This window comes from Halichoerus grypus, chromosome 6, assembly GCF_964656455.1.
Source record: "Halichoerus grypus chromosome 6, mHalGry1.hap1.1, whole genome shotgun sequence".
Lineage (NCBI taxonomy): Eukaryota > Metazoa > Chordata > Mammalia > Carnivora > Phocidae > Halichoerus > Halichoerus grypus.
The window spans coordinates 81,986,058-82,010,265 of NC_135717.1; the positions used below are offsets into that span (position 1 = coordinate 81,986,058).

At 43.5% G+C, this 24,208-nt stretch overlaps 1 protein-coding gene across 1 annotated transcript in view; it reads right to left on the reverse strand.

The window, feature by feature from the left end:
* The window catches only part of ANO2 (anoctamin 2), a 322,969-nt gene that overhangs the window by 21,495 nt on the left and 277,266 nt on the right, over nt 1-24,208 (reverse strand). Inside the window, exon 19 of the mRNA XM_078074088.1 lies at nt 14,345-14,490. Coding sequence (XP_077930214.1) covers nt 14,345-14,490 — 146 coding nt within the window. The remainder of the gene's footprint in view (nt 1-14,344; nt 14,491-24,208) is intronic.

Genomic DNA, 24,208 nt, shown 5'->3' on the forward strand with positions numbered 1-24,208 from the left:
TGAGTATAAAACCAGTCAGTCAGGAGAGTCTAAATCTAATGAAAATCATTACAGTATTTTTTCCCTTAACTTTCTATAGCTTAGTGAAAGTAACACAGTCTTCTTAAGGGGATTAAAAACTGGGGGCTTAAGAATCCTCCCTTTCTTGAACCACTAACAAACAATACATGGAAATTATTAAGGGACACATTGGTGTGAGTTTGTCTTCTCACTCAGGAAGCATTCGCTGAAAAGATTCAGCTAGGAACAGTCCATTAATATAAATGCTTATGTGAAAATAGAGCAAGGGAAGGTCATCGCTGTTTATTTCATCAGCCCATATTTCAAGGCTGTACCCAGTGACGCCCTTCCCCTGAGGGCAAGAGAAGCCAACTGGGCTCAGCACCGAGAGTATCTGGTGTAAAAAGGAATTGCAAGTGTCGGTTGATCATTAAATAGGAAGAGATAATGAGGGCATGAGCATGGGCCTCTACTGCTTTGGAAAACAGTTAAAAGCCCTGAAAGAATATAAGAAGGTTCTCAGTGTCCATCATTCACCATTCATTCATTCATCCAACTATCATTTATTGAGCATATTCTATATGCTGGGCACCATGTCTACTGCCAGGAAACAAAGATGAACAGATTACTGTGCCATCCTCCCAGGAGCTCCTAGTACACAGTGGAGAAGGTGGACATGTAAACAAACCCTGCTGGTGTCACAGAGTTAGAACTCTAATGGCAGCATTCACAGAGCACCGGGGCAGGAATAATTCATGTTTACCAGCAGATCCATAAGGCTTCACAACCACTGGGCTTGACTTGAAGAACAAAGTAAAGGAGGCATTTGAAGGTTCGCTATAGGGTTGGTAGTTAAGATCTGTCCTGAAAACCACTGATCCAAATTTCCAAACAAACTACTTAAGAAATAAAGATAGTAAGTGGAATTCCTCTTCAATATGTACAGAGTCACTTGGGGTTTATACAATGGATTGGGCTCAATTCAGAAACTCTGGAAGTCATAACAGGAAGGAACAGGCTTGAAGGAACAGTTTAAATATTAAGAGTTTACTGCATACAAATCAATGCAACATTGGGACAGATTGGCAAGGCATATTCTCTTCAATTCTTTGTGATTAAGGGAGACCCAGTCCCCACTTTTTCCTCACCGCCACATGAACTGTGAAATACTAGTTTCTTCAGATGGACAAAGAAGGTCCAGTGACTTTTTAGAGTCCTGCTACTCGACAATTCAGAGTCTAGTTTTAACAGCAGAACACAGGTTGATAGTACGATATAGACCAGTCCATAAGCAGCCCTCTTCTCTACCTTGGGAAAAGAGGCTAGCGCCGTGGGAGCCTTCTGGGATGAACCCTGCTGATGACCACAGCAAAGGGCAGGAGAATGTGGCTCTCAGCCACGGGGAACTTAAAACCTGGACACTGTGCTCTTCTGGAAAAATCTGCACATTGATCCCCTTCCATAGCCTCTAAACCAAACTCCAATGCTCAGACTTCGTGGAGCTTCAACCAACATTTCCTACACATCTACCCTGTGTAGGCAGCATCCTCTCTGGTTCATAAAAATAATCTTCAATGTCAAGTATTATTATTTCCATTTTTCCATTAAGAAAGCTGAGTCTCAGAGAGGTGAAATAATTTTCCCAGGGCCACGGACCTAGCAACTGATGAAGCTGGGAAACAAAGATAGCTTCTGATGCCAACCAAATTCAATGTCCTTTCACCACACAAGAAGGTAAATATTTGGCCCTGATGCGATAGTGTCCATCCCTCTCCCTAGCTGCTCTCATGTCTCTTAAGTTTCCTTTACTGGATCTTCTCCAATCTGATTTCTAATCTTCCTGTCAGGCAATCTGTACTGATATTTTCACTCTCCAAAGCATCTTCGCTCCCATGTCTTCTATAGCTGGTGCGTTGGAGCTGTCCCTGCCATTTTGTGTGTCATTGCTCCTGTCTGGCCTACATTTGTGCCACCTCAAAAAACTTGTATCAGTGGACCTAGTTCAGCTTTTTTTTTTTTTTTAAAGATTTATTTATTTGAGAGAGAGACAGAGAGAGCACAAGCAGGGGGAGAGGCAGAGGGAGTGGGAGAAGCAGGCTCCCTGCTGAGCAGGGAGCCCGTTGTGGGGCTTGATGCCAGGACCCTGGGATCATGACCTGAGCTGAAGGCAGATGCTTAACCAACTGAGCCACCCAGGAGCCCCCTAATTCAGCTTCTTAAAACTAGAGAGAATTGAGTGGTGAGATCTACTGATTTATTTCTGATTTTCAGAGAACAGCCTGGTGAATTTCCAGTAAATGTTTATTGTGAACAAATGAGTGACCTGGCTTACTCACTCTTGTTTACTTTATCCACCTGCAAAATGGGAATGTGAAAACCAGTTATTCATTCCTTCCTCCCATCCATCCACCCATCCATCCATCCTCCATCCACCCATTTGGGCTGTGGTAACACAGTCCATGAGGTGGAAGGGCAATGAAACTAAGCATGATCAGAAAGAAGTTCCCAAGCAACAAATCATGTCTGAGAACTTTTGTTTCCTTTATTCCTTTGCCCTTCATCTTCCCAAAGGGCTGTGAAAAAGTCAACAAAAAGAACACAAAATTAGGTTTATGGAATTTTAGAAAAAAAAGGAAATGACAAAGGAAGGAAGGAGAAACAAATATGCAAACTCTAAGGACCCATTCTGGGGCTATGACTGAGCAACCGAGTGTACTCTGAGCTTCCTGGCTGTTACAGCAAGAAGAGAAATGGGAAAGTGATGTAGTTCTCAGTAAGTTTTTATCTTAAAGACTGCCTTCCATTTACTCATCCACTCATTTCACAAGCACTGACTGGGCATCTCCTGCATGTCAGGAGCCTTCTCTAGTACACTGAGGGGTATGGTATCCAGATATACTCTTGCCTTTTCTCTTAAGTACGTATGGGGAGAGGGACTCTTAGCACAGAAAATGACAAGCAATGTATGCTTCAAAAGCAAGCGAGAGAGAGAGAGAGAGAGAGATGACCTGTGACTCACCCTACTTCCCAGAAATACTGGGATGAGACCCTGGATACTGCCTGAACTGTGTTTAAATGCCATTTGGAGAAGATGGCAGGTGCTTGATTATCCAGTGAGATGACTCAGTCTGTATAGACAGGATGGCTCAGGGAAAGGAATTTCCTGGCTCGTTGAGCCATTGCCTTGTAGCATACAATCTTGGAGTTCTATGAAAGAATATTCGGGCTTCAGTGCTGATGACTGTACAGGTACTCTGGAATATTTCATCACTTACAGCTAAGGCACCCTTGGGACTAGATTTATAGGTCTGGTCTGTTGGAAACTTGGAAATTACCCAGTGTGGTCCCCACCATCCATGACCAAAGGATATTGGAATATGGAAGGGATCTTGGATGTCACCTAAGTCATTGGTGTATCTGAACCTTTCCACTCTTTAGTAAGTGGCTACCTTTACCTGATCATTACCCAGGGGAAGACAGTAATGTCTGGAGCCAGCTCTTTCCATTGCTCTTTATTCTCTGTCTCAGTTGCAAGTCACTGAGACTTTGGGCTATCTGTTATAAAGCTTTATCATAGCAGTAGCTGACTATTACATGGGATATTTTGCCTGAACTACCCGGATGACTGGACAAGTCTACCAATTTGTATTGCTGTAGGAGATCTGCATTTGAGAGGACAGCATTCCCTCATCATAAACACTTGAAAATAAGGCATCTTGGCCTCTGGTTGGAGGAAGTCAAGGGGTAGATTGTCCCACCTAAATCAACACAGCCAGGGGTTCTGGAGAGCTCTGGTGAACAGTGATGTCTATAGAGTCCAATTATCACTTTGTCTTCAAGGTCCTTTCTATAGGATTATCTCTTTCACTCTTTATTCCTCTTCTTCCTTCTTCAAACATTTATTAAGCACCTACTGTATGCCAGGCCCTGTGGTTAGGTGCTATGAATGAATAAGACACAATTCCTGCCCTCAAGAAGCTCCCTTCACAATTTTGTGAATATGAACATAGGCCACTGGTGTTCAATTGTATCACTTATTTATCTGATAAAACGGTAATGAAACTTGATCAAGAGATTCTTTTGGAACTTCCAGAATTAAGTTCAGGCCTACATTCTCATGCCAAATTCCACTCTGTAAAAGTCAGACTGCCTTAAGTGTCAGAGAACTTCGCTTGCAGACCTTAAAGCAACTGAAGAATTTCCTCCCATCAGGCTCTGAGGAAAACTCCACAATGGGGCTGTGAGGGTCCTGTGGCCAAAAAGCTTTGAAGCCTCATTTTGGGGTTGGGGACAGTGATGATTAATGTCACGGCCTGCTCCCGGGCCAGCATTCTTTCCTCCCCTCAGCGGTGGGGGTGGGAGACTACCCTTGAAGTCCCCCTTAGTCCCCCTTAGTAAGCTCTTCAGGAAAAGGGTTTGATATTGGAGATTCCCTCGAAAGCTTGCTGCTCCCTTCACAGGTTTCTCCAGCTTAATCCCTCACTCTCAGGTTTCTCTTTGTCTGGGGCCAGCCTATCTCCACCACCGGGTGCTGCCTAGAGGTAGCTCCCTACCTCCACAGGCTGACTCCCAGCTCCACCCCCTACTCCCAGCTTCCCCTTCACCTCAGGGCCATTCCCCCATGCCTGCTGGGCCCTGAGCCCTGGTTCCAGCTCAATTTAGAAACATGTAAATATAATACATCTCTCCCTGCTGCTTCCCTCAACTGATGACCTGCCTCACCATTACAACTGACAGGCTCAGAGTGGGCTCAATGCACTTCCTGTCTGCATGGGTGGTCCTGGGGATCACGGGGAAGGAAGCTGACAGCTGAGAGTGGAGCCAGGGATCACTATGTCAGGCACACCAGAGGGAGTGGGCAGCTTTGGTTTCACTGCTCTCATTTTTGTTCAAAGCCCAAGACAAGGGTCTTTCTGGAATTGGGAGGTCCAACCTGTTGGGAAGGAAGGAAGAAATCTCCCTCTACCCCTATCCCTCCATGAAAGCCCAAGTTCCCATGGGTCCTGAGGAAAGTGTCTTGTGCAATGATCTGGAAAGGGGCTCTAGCCCCAGTTCCACTAATGGGTCTGTGGGGCAACCTTAGGCACCTTGCATCACTTCCTGCGCCTCTTGCCTTCAAGGTGCATTGTCTAGCTGGATGTATGAACTGGGATGCCAGCACTGGAAGTGTCCCAGGAGGTTACCTGGTCCAGTTTGCAACTCTTTATTCTTGTCAAGACACTCAGTGCAAAATGATTATGTGCATCATTCACTTCCATTGGGGTGGCCAGGTTTTGTGCATGCTGAAACTTCTCTTGCTCTCTCACTCAAAAATAATCTAGAAATATGAGGAAGTGAGGGTAACATTGACTCTGCTTTACCTTATATTTTTAAACTATATGATCAGTAGTAGCACCTAACTTGTGACCTATTCCACAGTTGGTTTTGACCACAGACCCGTGGGTCACATCTCTGCAAGGAAAAAATCGTCATCTGGTCTAATTCCCTGTCATGTCAAGGAGGAAAGTGAAGTGAACAGAGAGATGATATGACGTGCTCAGGGTCACACTTCTTGATAAAGGCAGAGCTGGATTCACACCCGCTTCTCACCTGACAGACACCCTGTGAAGACGGGAAGGAGAGAGACTCCTTGCTCTGCCCTACAGTGATCATCTGAAGAGAAAAGGGGCTTCACTATGAAGACAGAGGTGCAGAGGAATCAGAAGCAGTGATAGGATTACTACCACCGAACCTTACTTGTCCGTAGGGATGGCAGAAACTATCGCCTCCAACAAGGTTTTGACATTTGTGGACTTCTCTTCTCTTCCCCCAGCAAGCTGTTTCCCAGGGCTGCTACCTACAAGTAGCATGGAAGGGTTCATATTACGTCTTCTCTTATTTCCTTGGCTTACTCACTGGAAAGGAGTACATAATAGGCCTGAGCTGGGGGAGGGGAGAAGGCAGAAGCAAAGGGGAGGAGGGGGAGGGGGAGACAGGAAAGGGGGAGGCGGACAGAGAAAGAGAAACATGGATAACCCCCATTCTTGGGAATCCACCCATTGGATTACCAGCCCATTAGTACATGAGAACTGACTGCAGCTTTGCTAGAAGCGAGATGTTTCAGCCTAGATAAGAGAAAGGCGGAGCCAGAGAAGGGATACCCTCCTGTGTTCAGTCACTCCTTCACAGGGCTCTCTGGTGTGTTTTCAGGGCTGGTGCAGTGGTAGGGCCTGTCCCCAGGAAGTTAGTTACCAAGAGGTATCAGAGGCATTGCTGTCTTAGGAGGCAGCTTGTCTGAAATCCTGGGGTGGGAGTGGGGAAGGCTAAAATCCTGAGGCATGGGGGAGGAGGGAGGGGAGGGGAAGGGCACGGAGGGAAGGGAAGGGGAGGGGCTTTGGGGAGGAGGTGACACCAGAATGAGAAGGCCCAGGGAGTCCCAGGGCAAGGTGGCTAGGGAAGGTCAGACACAAAAGGAGTGAAATGGAGACTATGGGTGAGAAATTGTCTGTTGGGGTCCATTTTGGCTGGACCAAGAATGTGTAAAGGGGCCTAGGATTAAATACATTGAAAGAATGTCCCACAGAGGCCTTGGTAAAGATATGGGAACCCTGGAAGTCTTTGAACAAAGGATGGTAAGACCAACGCTAACGCTGGAAAGCATAAACAGGGCAGTAGCAAGATGGTGGTGGATGCAAAGGGCTGTGTTGAGGGTGTGCCAGGCAAAACACCAGGTGCAGAAGGTTCAGAGGCTGAGCAGAAGCAGCATCTTCCAGAGATATTCCAGAGGCAAGATCAAACCCCCTGGACAGAAGAGTGGAAGAACAGCGATGTTGCGATTTCTCAGCTTGGGGCCTGGAGGGCGGTGGAGCCCTCCCCATGGTCGGAAACACAGGAACAGTCCCAGGAGCGGAGTTTCCAGGCAGAGGAGCGGAGAAATGTCTCCCTGGGGATGGATTCTCCTCCTGGCCTCATCCAATGCCTCAAAACAAGCCTGAGGTGGTGACTGGGAGGGGAGTTCCTCTTTTCAGGCCAGAGTTTGTTCAGCCTCAGTACATGGGTTCCAAAACCCAAAGAAGTTTGGTAAGCGGGCAATGACAGCCAGGAACAAAGAAGAGAACGGACAATTTTCTATAACACACCTCTGCTCAGTCAAACGGAAGCTTTCAGGGCCTAGCCTCTCCGAAGAAAGCAAAGTTAGCTGCGTTTTGTTTTGTTTCGTTTTTGTTTTGTGACCACGGGGCCCTTGCTTGTAACTGTCTGCCCCCCTCTCTCTCTGCCACTAGCCCCTGAGGTCCTGAAGGGCCTGGGTCCCACTTGTCACCCCTGCGGGCCTGGTGCCTGGCACAGGTCCTGACCCAGCAATGCCCTCGGGGATGGCCAGGATGAGGGCACTGCAGAGAGAGGACATGAAATCAGAGTTGAGCTTAAATATGAGTCTGAGGGACAGCATTCTACTCTGTCCACTTCCACTAATGACTTGGTCCCTGAAGGCAAAGGGGCAAATTAAAGCCAGAAGGGACTTTTCTCTGAGGGAAGCCATGATCATAAACGTGGTTCACTTTGGTCTTGGGAGATGAAAATTGTTGCATATAAAAAATATATCTAAATATGTCCACAGTGATGGGGTGCCTGGGTGACTCAGTTGGTTGGGCGACTGCCTTCGGCTCAGGTCATGATCCTGGGGTCCCAGGATCGAGTCCCGCATCAGGCTCCCTGCTCAGCAGGGAGTCTGCTTTTCCCTCTGACCTTCCCCCCTCTCATGCTCTCTCTCATTCTCTCTCTCAAATAAATAAATAAAATCTTTTTAAAAAATAAATAAATAAATATGTCCACAGTGAAAAGGAAGGCTGGCCCAACTATCATGGGATAGAAAGAAGTAAGGCCTCTATTTCTCTGTCACTGAAGGAAGGAAGCTAAAGTGCCATTCATTCAAGAAACATTTTATTGAGGGGAGCCTGGGTGGCGTAGTCAGTTAAGCTTCCAATTCTTGGTTTTGGCTCAGGTCATGATCTCAGGTTCATGAGATCCAGCCCTGCATCAGCCTCTATGTTCAGTGGGGAGTCTGCTTGAGATTCTCTCTCCCTCTCCCTCTGCCCCTCCTGCTCATGCTCTATCTCTCAAATAAATAAATAAATCTTTAAAAAAGAAAGAAACCTTTTTATTTGGGTCTTACTACATTCCAGGAATTGTGCCAGTTGAGACTAGGGAGGAATAAGAGGGTTTCTGCCCTCAAACACTCACATTTTTTCCTCTACCAAAGCAGGTGTAGGAGACAAGAAGAACTGTCCATGGAAGAACCCAAAACTGCTTCCAAGAGACATGTCTGAGCCTGAGCAACTCAGCAAGAACTTGCTGCAGGCAGACAGACCAGCACAGGCAAATCCAGCCCTGGAAGCAGGAGATAAGCAGGTGCGTATTTGCAGAGCCAGCTCCTGGCTGACCTTGCAAGCTATGCCCTGCAGGGCATTTGAACTTTAACTTAAGGGAAGTCAGTAACATTGAAGGATTTTATGTAGAAAAGAAAACATGCTCTGGACTGCATTTTAGAAAAGCCATTTTAAAAAGTGAGAAGGAAATGGGAAAGAGGGGGGGAAAAGAAGCAGGGGACAAGTTAGGATGCATCTGCAGTCACATAAAGGAGGTAAGCATTCTGGTTATAAAATAAATAAGCCATGGAGATGAAAAGTATAGCATGGGGAACACAGACAATAATAAAAAAGAAGATAGGGGCACCTGGGTGGCTCAGTTGGTTAAGTGTCTGCCTTCTGCTCAGGTCATGATCCCAGGGTCCTGGGATCGAGCCCCAGTTCAGGCTCCCTGGTCAGCGGGGAGTCTGCTTCTCCCTCTCCCTCTGCCCTTCCCCCTGTTCATGCTCTCTCTCTCTCAAATGAATAAGTAAACTCTTTTAAAGATTAACTAATTAATTAGAAAAAAGAAGAGGAAGAAGAAGAAAAGGAGGAACGGTGAGGGCTTGAGTGGGAATGCAAAATTCTTAGTAGAGACAAAACCAGTGAGGTAAGGAGCCATGAATAAAAAAGGTTCTGGATCATACTGAGCAGGCTTCTCCCCAGCTGGGGTTGATGCAAAGTCAGAGAGGAATCTTGGAGGAGAAGACAGGGTCTATGCCATTTCTGGGATGCTCCTTCAAATCTGCAATTTTAGGATGGTATTGCAACCCTGGTCTCTGAGCAGACCTGTCTCGTGCATATCCATCCGCTGGGTGATGCTCATGGGTCTTGGTGGACACATCTATACAACGGGGGTTGGGGGGGGAGAGATAGCCCTTGGCCCTCCAAAGTCATCTGGCCTTCACTCCAAATGAATGAATATTTACGTTTGCAAGCACAATGCACCCCCCTTTCTATTGAAGTTTGACAGGATGTAAACTCATGACCAAGAAAAATGAGATTTCCTCTAATGATTATGTGAATGACAGAAGAAATCTGTCTTATCACCCACATTAAGGGCCTCAAAACTTGGGCTGTATTCAAGAAGCTGGAGGAAGGCTTGAAGGGGGATAATTGAATTCCTGAAGCAGGAAGACAATAGTGATTATTTTTTAGATGACTGGAGGAACAAAAGCTTGTGGGTTTTAGATAAACAGATGACAAAAAGAGCCCATTTGAGATGCCAGACTTGACAAGTAGAGCCCTAAGGGCTTAGAGTTCTCTGAAAAGACAAACATCTTTAAGTGTTTACATCTAAGGCTTCTGAGTGGGATTCTTAGATTTGCTTTGGAGTCTGGTACCCTCCATCTATCAACATTACTGCCCAACCCTACACTCATGGGTTGGGAAGAAACTCCAGGGCTCGCTACACTGAGGGCTTCAGACTGTTGTTGTTGTTGTTTTAAAGATTTTATTTATTTATTCTTTTCTTTCTTTTCTCTTATCTTTCTTTTCTTCATTTCTTTCGTTCCTTCTTTCCTTGAGAGAGAGAGTGCATGCATACGAGTGAGCGGGGGCAGGGACGGAAGGGGCAAGGGGAGAGAGAGGGAATCTCAAGCTGACCCTCTGCTGAGCGTGGATCCTGATGCAGGGCTCAATCTCACGACCCTGACATCACAACCTGAGTGGAAACCAAGAGTCAGACGCTTAACTGACTGAGCCAACCAGGCACCCTAGGCTTCAAACTGTTTTCAGTCAATTCCTAGATTAAGGGGAAAGAGATTGGACTCTTGATGAGAACAGTGGCAGTTCATATTCATGGAGAGCTTACATGTACCTAGCACTGGTTTTTAACTACTCTATATCCATGACCTACTTCTCGGAACCATTCCATAAGGTAGGCGCTATTATTGTCAAGTCTATTTTCTAGATGAGGAAATTGAGCCTGGCTGACTTTATGCATCAAGCCCAGAGTCATGTCACTAGCTGATGCAGGCTGGGGACTAGAAGCCTGGTGGTTGGACTCCAGAGCCTACCCTAACGCTCACTTAGCCTATACTACTAGATGGAGTAATATTTGGTAAAGTTTAGTCTGCAGCCCAGACTTTGTACATGGGAGCAAATACTCCCTTCCAAGGTGAAGAGAATATTCCAGGACAAAAGGAATGAAAGGAATCTAACTCAGAAACATAGTCCTTGCACTTATATAAAATACGAAATAAAATAGTCATGTCTCCAAAATGACTGATAGCTTAGCAAAATGGCCTAAAGAATTCTGGGAGTGAGTTTCTGTGGAACCCAGCTGGGAACACCCATGTGTGATTCAGGCTTCCTCCTCCTCAGAAGACTGAATCAGTATCAATTGAATTGTTGACTGAATCAATATCATTCTGAACTGTTGACTCTGTCCTGGTCTCTAAACTTGTTCCTCCCCTTATGTGCTTCGTAAGTGTTTGATGAATGAAAGAATAAGTGAATGAGTCCATCTCTGTTTCTTCTTCCTTCCTTTGTCTTACTACCTCCTCTCTGTACTTGCTGCCTATTTCCTAAAGGGAAACACTGGCCAAGATTTTACAATTGCTCCTAATGGCCTGATACGAAACACAAACTTGTCTGATCTTCAGGGCCCACCATTAACCTACCAGATCTTCATCCAAACCCTCCCTACCCAAAATCCACCATTTGCTTTGGCAACACTTATTTGTGGCCTTTGACCTTGTGAGTCCTTTTCCTTGGAATGCTCTCCCTTACTCTTATCATTAATTAGTATGTAGACCCTCAAAACCAGAAGTGACCTTGGAGATCAAGTCCAACCTTCTACCTACAGCTGGAAATCTCTTCAAAACATCCTTGACCCACCATCAACCAAGCCCCACTTTGAAGATGATCCTTCATTTGCCACATAAAGTTGTTATTAAACATTTATTTTTGTTAAGAAACCTTCCCTCATTAATTAATAAATCATTCATTTACTCATTTGTTTATCAGACACAGTGAATATCTATTATGTACCAGGAAATGTGCTGGGTTATGGAGGACATGGAAATGAATAAACCATGATTCCTACACACTGGACTCTGATAGACTAGGTCTGCAGAAGACAGATATGTGAGCAATATTACCATAATTCTGTAAGATACACTATCAGTGTGTGTACCATATGTAATGATGGGACAGAAACGCAAATAATTAGCAATTCCTCCCAGGAGGAATGGGGCTTGGTCTAGGAGGACATCACAGTGGAAACACTGAAAAGCTAAGTCTTAAAGGATGAGTCTGGGAATATTCAAATCAACAAGGTGGAATGAGGTGGCCACAGGCTGAGAACCCCAAGCTTACTGTACACTGATAATTCCTTCAGATCACATTACTTCAGGATACTAAATAATTTTTATTCACTGGAAGAGTATTTTGTACATCGCCTGGGGCTTGGTGAATCGGTCTAATCCTTTTAGAAAGCAATCTGGTAAAATAAACTGAGAACTTTACAATGGCCATACCTTTGATCTAGTAATCACATCTGTAGGACTCTACCTTGAGGAGTCAATATGAAGATAATATATATTAGATCAGTAAATTGGGGAAGAATTCGAAAATGAGTCTCCAATATGCTTCATTGGAAAAATCAGCAAATAAACTATGGTACATCTATTGGAGGGATCATTTATCATGCAGCTCTTAGTTTTGAATATTATATGACAACTTGGAAATACTAACTGAAAAAAGAGCAACAAATGTGTGCATATGATTACAACTTTATTTTAAAATCATATACATAACAAAAAGGGTCTAAGAAGAAATGGTGCCAAAATGCTAATAAAAAATGGGCTGAAATGAGGTAAGTTTGGGAGATCTGCTCCCTTCTTTTCTCTATTTTCAAACTTTCTGTTACATGGTTGATTTGTTCCCTTATAGTCTGTAAAGAGTTTTGTGTGTGTGCGTTTTGTTTAATCTACAGAATGAATTTCACTCTCTACAAAATCGGGGTATGAACGTCTCCCAGAAGCCACTAAATCTAGTTCTCGGGTTTTTTTTTTTTCCTCTTCTCATTACTTTGTAAAGTGCTCAAGTCTTACACATAGTGGATGTCCATCCAGTGATATGGTGGCTGACAAAGTACACATATATCCCTACACTCTGCTTTCCTGGTGCCTCAAGACCATTAAGAGAAACAGCAATACTTGACAACACAGCTTTTTTATGTGCTAGACATTCTTCTAAGCACTTCGCAGATACTAATTCATTAAAGACAACAATCCCATGAGGTAGATATTATTATCATTAATTATTATTTTACTTATGTATTTATTTACAGCTAAAGCAAATTGAGACACATAAAAGTTAGCCACTTACCCAAAGCTGTCCAAATAGCTGGTCACAGAGCCAGGATTTGAACCCAGGGGGTAAAGCTCTAGTGTCTCTGCTCTTAAGGCCTCAAAAGAGTAAGCTTTGGAATAGCCAGCTATCTGGACAGACAGGCAGGCAGGCCAGAAAAACCTACATGGATACCTGGGTGGTCGGGGAGGGGGACTGGGGTTGGTGGGCTGGGGGTTGGGAGACAGAGCCCAGGGATTTTTAACGTAAGCCACTTCCCCAGCGGAAACCTCAACTGCTGGCAGCAATTTCTGTCTGACAGGATGGCAGACACAGAGGAGTGGCATCCGGAGTATGCACGATCACCTCTGTGTAAATACCTGGTTCAGTGCCAGAGAGGGATCAGTGGTCAGTAGCACTTAGATAAAGATAAAAAGCATAAGAAGCTACATGTTTACCTCAACTGGGTCCTAGCCTATCGTTCCTGAAGCAGATATAAGGATTGTTCCTTCTCTGGTGAGTTTATTTAGATTACAAAGTACAGATTTTACCTGGAATGTTAGAACCCCAGAACTAGAACAGACCTTTTATAGCCATCTACTCTAGACCCTGTCCATCCCTCTACCCTTAACATACACATATTCGTATAAACAGAAGAGGAGAAATATCCATGAGAAATAACAAGCTTGGGACCTGGTGCACAGAGAGGCATCGGGAGCCCCCTATTACAAGTGATGAACCAAAGGAGGAAGGAGCTATCATGCAAACACAACGATAGGTCCAATGACAAATTACCAAGTGATTCTTCTGATGGATCTGATTGATGATTCTCCACACATTCTAGATTGAGTAAATGTTGAGATGATGTGGCTGACCTCTTGGTCCTATATTTTTAATTCATTAGTTCCAAATCTTGTGAATAAGCTTCTCAAATATCCACCCCAATAAAAGCTCAGGATTAGTCACAAGCAACCAAGAGCTTGAAGGCGGCTAATCTAAATTAGTACACGTATAATGGAGAACTCATGGCTTTTAAACCACATGTGAAATGACTGTGTTCCACCAACTTATACTACATGCACTCTTGCTTTCCAGCCAAGAATAGCAAGAGGTTCTGTAACTAGAAATCTACCTCTCATCCCCTACACAAAACAACCCAACTTTTTAAGAGAAAAGCTGACACTTTACCCAGCCCCACCTGAGTAGAGTGGTGGACTCTCCTATATTCTCCAAGTCAAAGATATAAGTATCCTTGGCCTGAGTGTCCTAGGATTACTTTACTCTTCCTTAATGGAACTTTCATTCTTAAATTTCAAGTGTCACTATTTCCCTTTCACTATTTCCCTTTTATCAATGACAGAAACCATGGAAAGGGGCCTGAGAGACCAAACTTCTCATTTCATAGATGAGAGGAAGGCCAAGAAGAAGAGTGTATCACCCTAGTGTCAAGGTGGTAATAGAGTTGCTCCTGGTTCTCATTCCAGGGTTGCTTCTGCCCTACCCTACTCACTTCCATGTGGCACTGAAGGTGACACTGTGTAGCCATGAAGCCCAAGAAGATGCAGAGACTGCCCCTGTCATTTCCCTAGCCCCTTTCCTTGCCCTCCATGCAGACCCCCCGTGTGAACCTCCCCCAGGTGGAAGGAAAGATCATGTGATCTTACTCATCTCCATGTACTCTGGAGTCAGTCCAGTGTATGGCTCCAAGCTGTAGTCTAGGTCCCACTGCTCTGGATGCTTTGAGTGGGTAGAGTCAGTTTCTCCAGGTTCTGTCTCATCTTTCAGCTTCCGAAATAGTTTCTTTAGCTTCCTGGGAAAGAAATGGACCAGTCATCAAAAGCCTCTGGAGGACAGAGTTAGTTCTACAGACTGAAGGAGGAAAAAAAAAAAACAACTAAGGCTTTTTGACACTAAAGTCATCTCTGCTCCAAGGACTGAGAGAGGGACACTAAAAAGACTACTTTTCTCTTTAAGACAATGTGAGGTTTTTTAACAGGATGATGAAAGGTCCCCCCCACAAAGGGTCTGGTTTCTTCAAACCCAAAGAAACTGAACTCTTCCTACTGTTTGAGAAGCAACAAGACAGTTGGCCCTTCTTGCCAAATGTTGAGACCATCCTATTGTATAACAGGTGATCTGTCCATCCTCTTCATGGGGAAGAGAGGATGTCTAGAAAATACTAGAAAGATGCTCTCCTCCCAGCTCAAATATTTTCAGGTCTTAATAACATAAACAGCATCATACTTCCATTAAAGCCAACCTAAATGTTGTCTACCACTCTTATGGGTTGGATTGAATCTCCCCAAGATTCATATGTTGAAAGGCTAACCCCAGATGTGACCTCATTTGGGGATAATAGGGCTTTTAAGAGGTAATTAAGATTAAGTGAGGTCATAAAACTGGGGTCCTAATCCAATAGGATTGGTAGTCTTATAAGAAAAGGAAGAGACAGTGATCTTTCTCTCTCCACTATGTGAGGGAGGACACAGTGAGAAGGTGGTTATCTGCAATCCAGGAAGGTGGCCCTCATTAGAAACCAAACTCTGCCAGTCCTTGATCTTGGACTTTCCAGCCTCCAAAACTGTGAGAAATCAGTATCTGTTGTTTATGCCACACAGCCTATGATATTTTGTGATGGCAGCTCGAGTAGACTAAGTCAACCAAAATAAGAATGGTTTAAGTATTCTTAATCTGAGGATTAAGTGAAATGATGTTTATACAATCCTTAGCATAATATCTGGACACAGGAAGCATTCAGTAGATAATAACTATTATTATTTTTAATATTAAATGCTAAAATATGCCTGAGGGTATAGTTTTTTCATACTTTCCATTGATACACCATCACAGAGAATGAAATCAGGTAAAGGAACAAGGTACCAGTTGTGTTGATCAATCTAGAAGAAAGTTTCTAGGAAATAGTTGGGAGGAGAATTAATAGCAGAACAGTCAGAATCATACACTTGAAGAGTTAAAGGGACTTTGAAGTCCATGCTCCATCCAATGCAGGAATTCCTGCCACATTCCCCACATGGGATCATCTAACCTCTATGCAGCTATTTCCAGAAGACCGTTCTCAATATCATTTAGGTATGGCTTTCATTGTTAGGATATGCTCCTGACAGTTAGTGGAAATCTAATGGTTCAAAATAATGTTTTGTTTTTTTATGTTATGTTAGTCACCATACAGTACATCATTAGTTTTTGATGTAGTGTTCTATGATTCATTGTTTGCATGTAACACCCAGTGCTTTATGCAGTACGTGCCCGATCAGTGTCCTGTGTCCATTTGCCATCAAGAAGACGTGGTATAGTGGTGTAGTGTAGTGGGTAAAAGTCTGATCTTTGATGGCAGAAAATAATTGCTTAAAACCCAGGTTTACAACTCACCAGCTGTATTTTCTTGGACAGGCTATTAAAACTCCATAAGCTTTAATTGTATTATCTATGAGAAAATAAATATTAACTAGCCCAAAGGGGCAATTAAAGGAGATAATCTATGTAACATGCTTAACTTATGGCTTGGTACATGCTAAGAGCTCAATATATTTATCCTTGTCCCTGTCGTCACCACCACCAACCACCACCATCATCATCATCATCATCACCATCACAGAAGGATTTAAAGAATGAGATCCACAGAAGCAGCAGTAAAATACAGTATTTCATAATAAAAGAGCAAGCAATAATTCTGTGATAATAAGAAATTAAAAAAACCTAGGTGGAGCCTAAAGATTCTGAAGCCAAATAGTGTGGACTGGCTGAGACCCTGTCTACAGGTCAAGACAGAAGGTGAGGTGAAGAAAAAATAATAAAGGAGAGAGAGAAGAAAAGAAAAAAAGGAAAAGGAGAGAGGGAGTTAAGGATGGAGGAAGGGGGCAGTCCAGAATCAGAACTCAGACTGAGACTTTTCCTCCAGATGCCAGTAATCGGAAAACTTGGCCAAATCTTTAGTAAAGAATAGTCAGTGGTTTTAATTAAATATGGAAAATTGAGCACATTCCACTTCTGAAATGCTATTAAAATGACAGTAAATGAATTTTAAAATGTCTAAAACCACAAGGTCATGAGTACAACAGTGTATGAGAGATGTTAATAAATATTTTGGAAGACAGACAGTGGATAAAGGGGTTAACAAAGCCGTGATGGCTGAATACCAAGTCCCTACAGTGAAAGACAGCAGAGAAAAGCAAGCCAGCTCATGCTGCAATCTCAGAAGTGTTCAGGAGTTTCAGGTACCAGGTACCATCAAAGGCAGGCAATAGTGATTGGTCAATGCATTGTTTAAGGAACAGTAGGCCCTAGTGTCTCTGTCCACCCATATTGCCCAGGTGACTGACTACCATTTTCCCAATACCAGCAGGAGTAAAAAGTTTATTCAGAGGAAAAAATGAACTGGGGAAATTCTAGATCTGCAATAAATCCAATAAAATGATAGGAAGTTAAAGAATCAATAAACTCTCAGAAAAAAATAGAAAAGACAAATAAATGGACAATAGGAAAGAAAAAATAAGAAAATTAATCAGTCTAGCAACTCCAGCATTTAATCAGAAAGAGAAGACAAAAGAAAATGGTGAAGAAAGTATAAGGAAAAAGAAGAAAATGTCTCAGAGCTGAAAGATATGCATTTTCGGATTGGAAGGACCCACTCAGCATAATGATAAGGAAAAGGACTTCCACCAAAGCCCATCATCATGAGATTTCACCACTCTAGGAATAATGAACAGGATTCTAAAAGCTTCCATGACCAGAGAGACAGATTCTCTAAAAATTATTTAGAAACAAAAAAAGAAATTCTCAACATCAGCCCTTGACACTAGAAAATACTAGAAAAATCTATTAATATTGAGAAGGCAAACTGACTTTTAGCAAGGGATTTTATACCCAACCAAATTATACATCAAGTGCAAAGGCAGAATAAAGAAATATAAACCATGCAAGGTTTTAAAAAAGATATCCTTCTACGCATCTACCCCCGTGAAGTTCTTGGAGGATGAATTTCACCAACCAAGGATATAAAACAAGAAAGGAAACCGTGGAATCCAACAAACAAGAAATCCATCAGAACAAGGAAGTGCTGGATCTAACTGGGATTGGTAGCTATGTAGAAGGTTTAGTGAACAAACAGTTTTGGTTTGAACAACAGAATAAAGATTCCCAGAGGATGGTCTCCAGGAGAAAACATGACTTCTGATGTGTTTAATGAGGTGATCTATCTGGGAAAGTGGACACTTAAACAAGTGCTACCAATAATGTGTAGAGTATTATGAAGGGAGAAATTTAGGTAATAATGAAAACAGACAACAGAAAACTAACCTGACCTAAATCAGGGAAAGTTTTCCCCAAGGAAGAGATGTGTAAACCAACTAAATGATGAAAGATGACAGAAGTATGGGAAAGAGGGAGAAGTTATGTTCTAGGCAGAGGAGATTATCTGTGCAACGGCCCAAGGCAAATATGAGAATGGCTCAGAGAAGGGACCGAAAGGAGTTCAAAATGCTCAGAGCAGAGAGTAGGACAGAAAAAATGAGGAAAGAGAAGAGTGAAAAGGTAGTGCAAGTTCACAGCATGAAGGCCTTGTCAGCCATCTTAGGCAGTGGCTGAGGTGAGAGATGATGGCCCCAGAGTCCATGGTAACCACAGTGGACACGAGGACAGACTGAGACAGGCTCAGGAAGCAGAGTTAAGAAGCTGGTGGCGACCCGTATGAGGGAAAGAAAGCAGAATAAGGAACTAAGGACCACTCTAGGGTCTTCAGGCATGGGTGTGGATGGTGGTACAGTTTGCTAAGACAGGAACACTAAAGAAGAGGCCATTTTGATGAAGGGGTGGGGGAGGAATGGTTGAGGCAGAGGATCCCACATGACAACTAAGTAGGGATATCTAGTAAGCATTTTATGCACAGGTCTAGAGCCCTTAAAACAGGTCTGGGTGGAAGCTAACAATAATAAGAATCATCCTGGAGAGAGGAACGAAAACCATAGCAATGAGCCCCACCTGTGTGTGGATGGAGCACAGGAAAGGAATTCCAACAGTCAAGGGATGGGGAGAGGGAGTGGAGCCTTCCAAGGGCAAAGAAAGCAGCCGTTGTAGGAACAGAAGGTCAACTGTGAACCCATGTGGCAAAGAAGGGAAGGGTGGAAGGGGTGTTCCAGGAAAGACTTCAGCCACAGTGTTACACACTGTGGGGAGGTCAAAGACGATGAGGGGAAAAAAAATCCACAAATAATTCTTATGCACCCCCTCCTTCCCAGAAGTTCCCCTCCTGGAGATCTCCGTGAGCATTAAAAAAATTAATAAAGAAAGTCCCTAGAGAACAAGATTTAACAGGAATCCTGCAAATTGTATAACATACAGATGGGCCGTTTGGAAAACTTCAGATTATGATTCCGACCGTATGATGCACTCGCTTGTTAAAATAACTCCTTTGATGTTACCCCCTTGTCCTTTTCATCTGCTCTGCTATTTTTCCGTCCCTTTTTAATGACAGGTCTGAGAAACTGTCCGGAAGGCTTGGAGCCTTTCTTCTGCTTGTGCCCCATGGGCTCACCCCAAGACCATGGTGATTGTCTGTCACACCTTAGGCTTCCTGCCACAGGGATCTGGGCCCCAGGCAGCTCTCCACAGACCTGGCTCCACATGCCTCAAGCCTCATTAGAGAAGGCAGAACCAAGCCCTAAATGGACCAAAGAAGAGGAACATAGCAACCTCTAGGCTATGTATTCCTTTCCTTGACACCTGACAAGGTTCAAATTTGTTCCTTAAACTTCTGATTCATGGCCAGATTCCACTGTCTTTGAGAACACAGACCTCCTTCGCCTGTGATGCCTTTAAAGAGAGACTGTTTTATGTCTTGAAATGTAATATTTATCACATTTACCGAAAAAAAAAAGCAGAAAGTTTATAAAATCTTGCTGGCCGTGTCCAGGGTACATTACAGCTATTTTGGGATATGATCTGGTGTTTTTAGTAAGAATAGGGATGGGGGGACATTTTGCTGGTGGGAGTATTCATGTCTTTGCTCTGTCTGCCTCGGACTTCGCCCAGGAAAGAATCTGGCATTTGAAAAAGATAGCATTTTATTTTTTATCAAAAAAAAAAAAAAATCCTTCTTAATAATAAAAGGCCCATTTCCAATTTTGCTTCAAGGAAGACTGGAGCTAAGTTTGAGATAAAATTATGGTGAGAAGTTGGGATGTGGGGTGGCATGTTTCGGGGGCCCCATGCGATCTGGATGCAAAGTCTATCCTGCACAGACACATGTGGGAAAGGCGGGGTGTGTGGGGCAGCAGCAGGGGAGAATGGAAACCCCTGTCAGGGGACTCAGGTAATAAATAGCACAAGATCCGATTCTGCCACGCCGCCCGCCATGTCTGAAGGCATCTCAGATGGAGCTGCCGATGAGCATTGTTCTGGGGCCTGTAATGTTTAAAACCATCCAGTGCCTCTCTGGAAAGCATCTGTCACAACTGTGTCAGGCCCCAGGAGCCTGGGGATGCTGAGTGGGGATAGTCCAAGGCCAGATCACGCAACTCAGTTTTATTTATTATCATGTCCTCAATTAGTCGCAGAGCTGCCTTTAAAGAGCCCACTGCCCCCAGTTTCACTGCCTCCCTTTGAAGCACTGTGTTCCTTTCATCCACAGGGCCTCTGAATCCAGGCCTGGCCAAGGTGGGACTGCCACTGCCTGGGGGGAGGTGCTTGGATGAGCCGGGCTGCCGCACAGCCCTGAGGATTTCGGGGTAGATCTGGCACCTGCCAGATTTAAGGGGTAGCAAAGCGGGGTCTGAGCGAGCTGGCGAGGCTTATCCAGGTCCCAAAGGGCAGCTGTACAGTATCCATGGACATGCCCCGCATCTGTGCCAGCCTTGTGGAAGCCTGCGGGATTAGCAGGGATGCTATTGGTCTAAAGCAATGTTTCCCGAGCAACAGACACATTGCACCGGCAGTCCATTGGACACCTTTGGAGGTCTCTACACTTGGCCTTCATCTCATTAGAGCATCTGGGAGAATTCCTTCCTTCCCTGCTCTCGTTCAGCCCCTCTGATGGCGGTCAAGGAGAAAACCCCAGTCTGCTGCTGGCATGCCTTTAACAACTCCCCAGTGCCTGTCCAGCTTCCTTTATAACAGAGAGAATGCAGATCTTAGGCTGATGTCATTGGTTGTTTAATAGTGTTTACTTTTATCGTATTTCTTTCTACTGTGAGTTGCTATTCATGATAGCTGGCAGTGTTCATTTTCCATTTTCAGAAATGTTATGAATTTAAATAAAAAGTGAGTTGGTTTAGAGGAAATGAATAGGCAAATAGCTGTTTAGGTAGATATGGAGAAAAAAAACTTTAAGAGTTAGCTTACAAATCACTGAAGATTGGGTAAGAATGTTCTACAAGAAACCTACTGGACTGTAAGATTCTCAAGGGCATCAAAATTGTGGTTGTGGTACTTTTTGCAAGACACACACGCAGAATCTAATAAGAATGTTTCACCCTCAGGGAGAGAGATAAATTATAGCTGACTGGCTACTGATAATAGTCAATTAGATAGTCTTTAATATTTCAAAATTTTCTTTGGAAGAATCTTAAAAAATCACTTTCAGAAGTAGATGATAAACACCTTTTTTTTTTCAATTACTTGTTTATTTCAGAGAGTCTTTCACTCGCCACTAGCATTTCTCAGTTCTTTTTTATTATTATTATGTTATATTAATCACCATACATTACCTCATTAGTTTTTGATGTAGTGTTCCATGATTCACTATTTGCGCATAACACCCAGTGCTCCATGCAGAACATGCCCTCCTTAATACCCATCACCAGGCTAACCCATCCTCCCACCCCCCTCCCCTCTAGAACCCCCAGTTTGTTTTTCAGACTCCATAGTCTCTCATGGTTCATCTCCCCCTCCGATTTCCCCCCCTTCATTCTTCCCCTCCTGCTATCTTCTTCTTTTTTTTTTAACATATAATGTATTATTTGTTTCAGAGGCACAGATCTATGATTCAAGATAAACATCTTCTAACTGTATAATCTTATATCTTTTATCCCGTGTTCTTAACTAGTATAATCACCTACCTAACTCCTCAGACTTGCTTCTGTTTTTAAAAATCAAATCTGGCCTCTAAGACTAATATTTATCTCTTCTGGGGAAAGAAAATGAAGGTACATGAGCCAAAAGCCATTAAGCCCTGAACAGAAGAGAAAAATAGTGCTCCTGAATTGGTCTTCTCAATCTCATTCTCGGACTTGCAGCACTCACAAAGCATCACTTACAAATATAAAGGTAATGATGCTCAGTACACCTAGGCTGCCTGGAACCCCGAAGAATGGTCCCTCCTTTCTTGGACTCCATATTTTCTATTTTCTAGACAGCTGGGCATTCATCCAACCTTTATTTTTACATAAGCCATGTTGCATGAAAATCTTTTTAGAATAACTGTAACAGGGTCATACAGTGAGTACATTATAATGCCTCAATTTAAACCCAGATCTGTTGGACTATCTCTGTCCTACTGAGATGTGCTACCTCCACCACAGAATTCAAGGCCACTGAGTCTAAGTTTTATAATTTATACCTCTCCTTCCTCACTGTCAGGTTCAACTGTCATTTCTCTTTTGACTATGAAAGACTCCTTCTGTTTTCTTGCTTACGTCATGTTTCTCAACGGAGTCACACATAAGGGTATCACCAGGTGCTTGAACTCTGGATTGGGTGGGGTCTAATTTCTAGAGAGTGGGCTCTCAGTAGGGAGTGGAAAATCCAATAATCACTATCATAGTGATTTCATGTGGCCAAACTCAGAATACAACCTGTAGAATTACAAAGAACTTTGGAGATAAAAGACACTGGGGCTTGGTAGAAGAATTTTTGCTCTACATCCTCAGGGATTAACTACATATTCATTATTATAATTAACTACATATCTTATATAGTTAATATATTATATGTACATATGAAATTAACTACATAATTACATTGTATGTTTCCTCTAGCAGACTAGAAACTGAAATGAGGAACAATCTTTTGAAACAGAAGTGACCCGTATTTGGAACCAGCAGTGTCCAGTTTCACTGAATAGAGGAGAAGTTCACTGAACGTCAGAGCTGAAATGAGAACACCTCAGAGATGATTCTTATGCCATCATTTTCATCAAGAGAGGAGGACAGCAAGACTTAAAGTAGTGACTTGCCCATAGCTTTATGAGTCCCTGTGCAATTGCCATCGATTAAAGTGTGGCATATTAAACACGCATCAAGCATAAACAAGAAAATTTAGCCTTCAAGGCAAATAGCCATGTGTTAATTCATCTGTTATGGAGCCGATGGAGTTGATGGGTGGGGGGACATGCCAATACATTATCCAAACATATGCCTGAGCTCTTGTCTCTCTTATCCTCTATAAAAGGCCTCTGGGTCCAGAGTGAATGGACTAAGTGGTAGAGCAGATGTCCAGGGATGAATAAATCTCATGCCTGCAAGCTGTATACAATTCCATCCAGAGCAGAATAACGACACACTGGAAGGACAGGTGTCTTCCCCAGATGTCTGAAGGAGAATGGAGACTTTCCTTTGTAGCAGGAGTGGATGGGCTGGTCATGTAGCTTCAAAGGAGCCAGATGTGGCTTTGGTACATCTTTTCTTGGTCTGTATATTTTCTGGATGTTTATCCATAACAAATGTGGTCTCTCTCTGAGATGGTAAGCTCCTAGAGAACGGTGGCCATGTGTTTCACCAGCTTCGCTCGACTATCACTGAATGACTTTCGATCAGAAAGCTGGGAACAGGGCACACTTTCAGAGGGCGGGGTTTCTCAAAAGTGATCACTTCCTGACTGATGACTAGAGGCTGGCTTAAGCAGGGAGGTGCAACAGGATGGCCAGACACGACATTCTCACCCATCCTCCTCCTATAAAAGCACATACCCAAGGGCTACCCGCAACTGTCTCGGAGTGAGGGCAGAAAAACACCCAAAGCATTGAGCCTAAGGAATGGTACGTGAGCACCAAAAAGCAATAGAAACGCAAGATGGGGGAGGGGGGTTACATTTTTCTTTGACCTGAAGGTAGATTTTCATTATTGAGTTTTCATTTCTTTTAGATCCAGTGCCTATGAGTCACCTATCTCCATGCAACACCTAACTGAAAGAGGTCCTTCTATGAAATTTGTATCAAACCATGTGGGAGGGGATAGAAGATCCACATGAAGATCCAGTCTGAGCTTTACCAGCTCTGCATCCTTCCCCTCCTAAGATCACATATCCCACAGCTTCTTAGAGATTGCTCTAAATTATTACACAGTATTTCAAACTTTCGTATTCATTTATATCCACCATAATGAGAGTCCTTTTTTACTTACTCAGTGGGAGGACAGTGAGCATTAAACATATTTTACACTTTGAGGTCCGAGCTACCTGACTCCTAGTTCTGCCACTTAGCCCTTAGGTTACTGAAGCAAGTGCTTATTAATCTTTCTAAGCTTCAAACCTCCCAAATCAGATCGGCAAACAAGGCTTGTGAGATTTCCCCCAAGGCC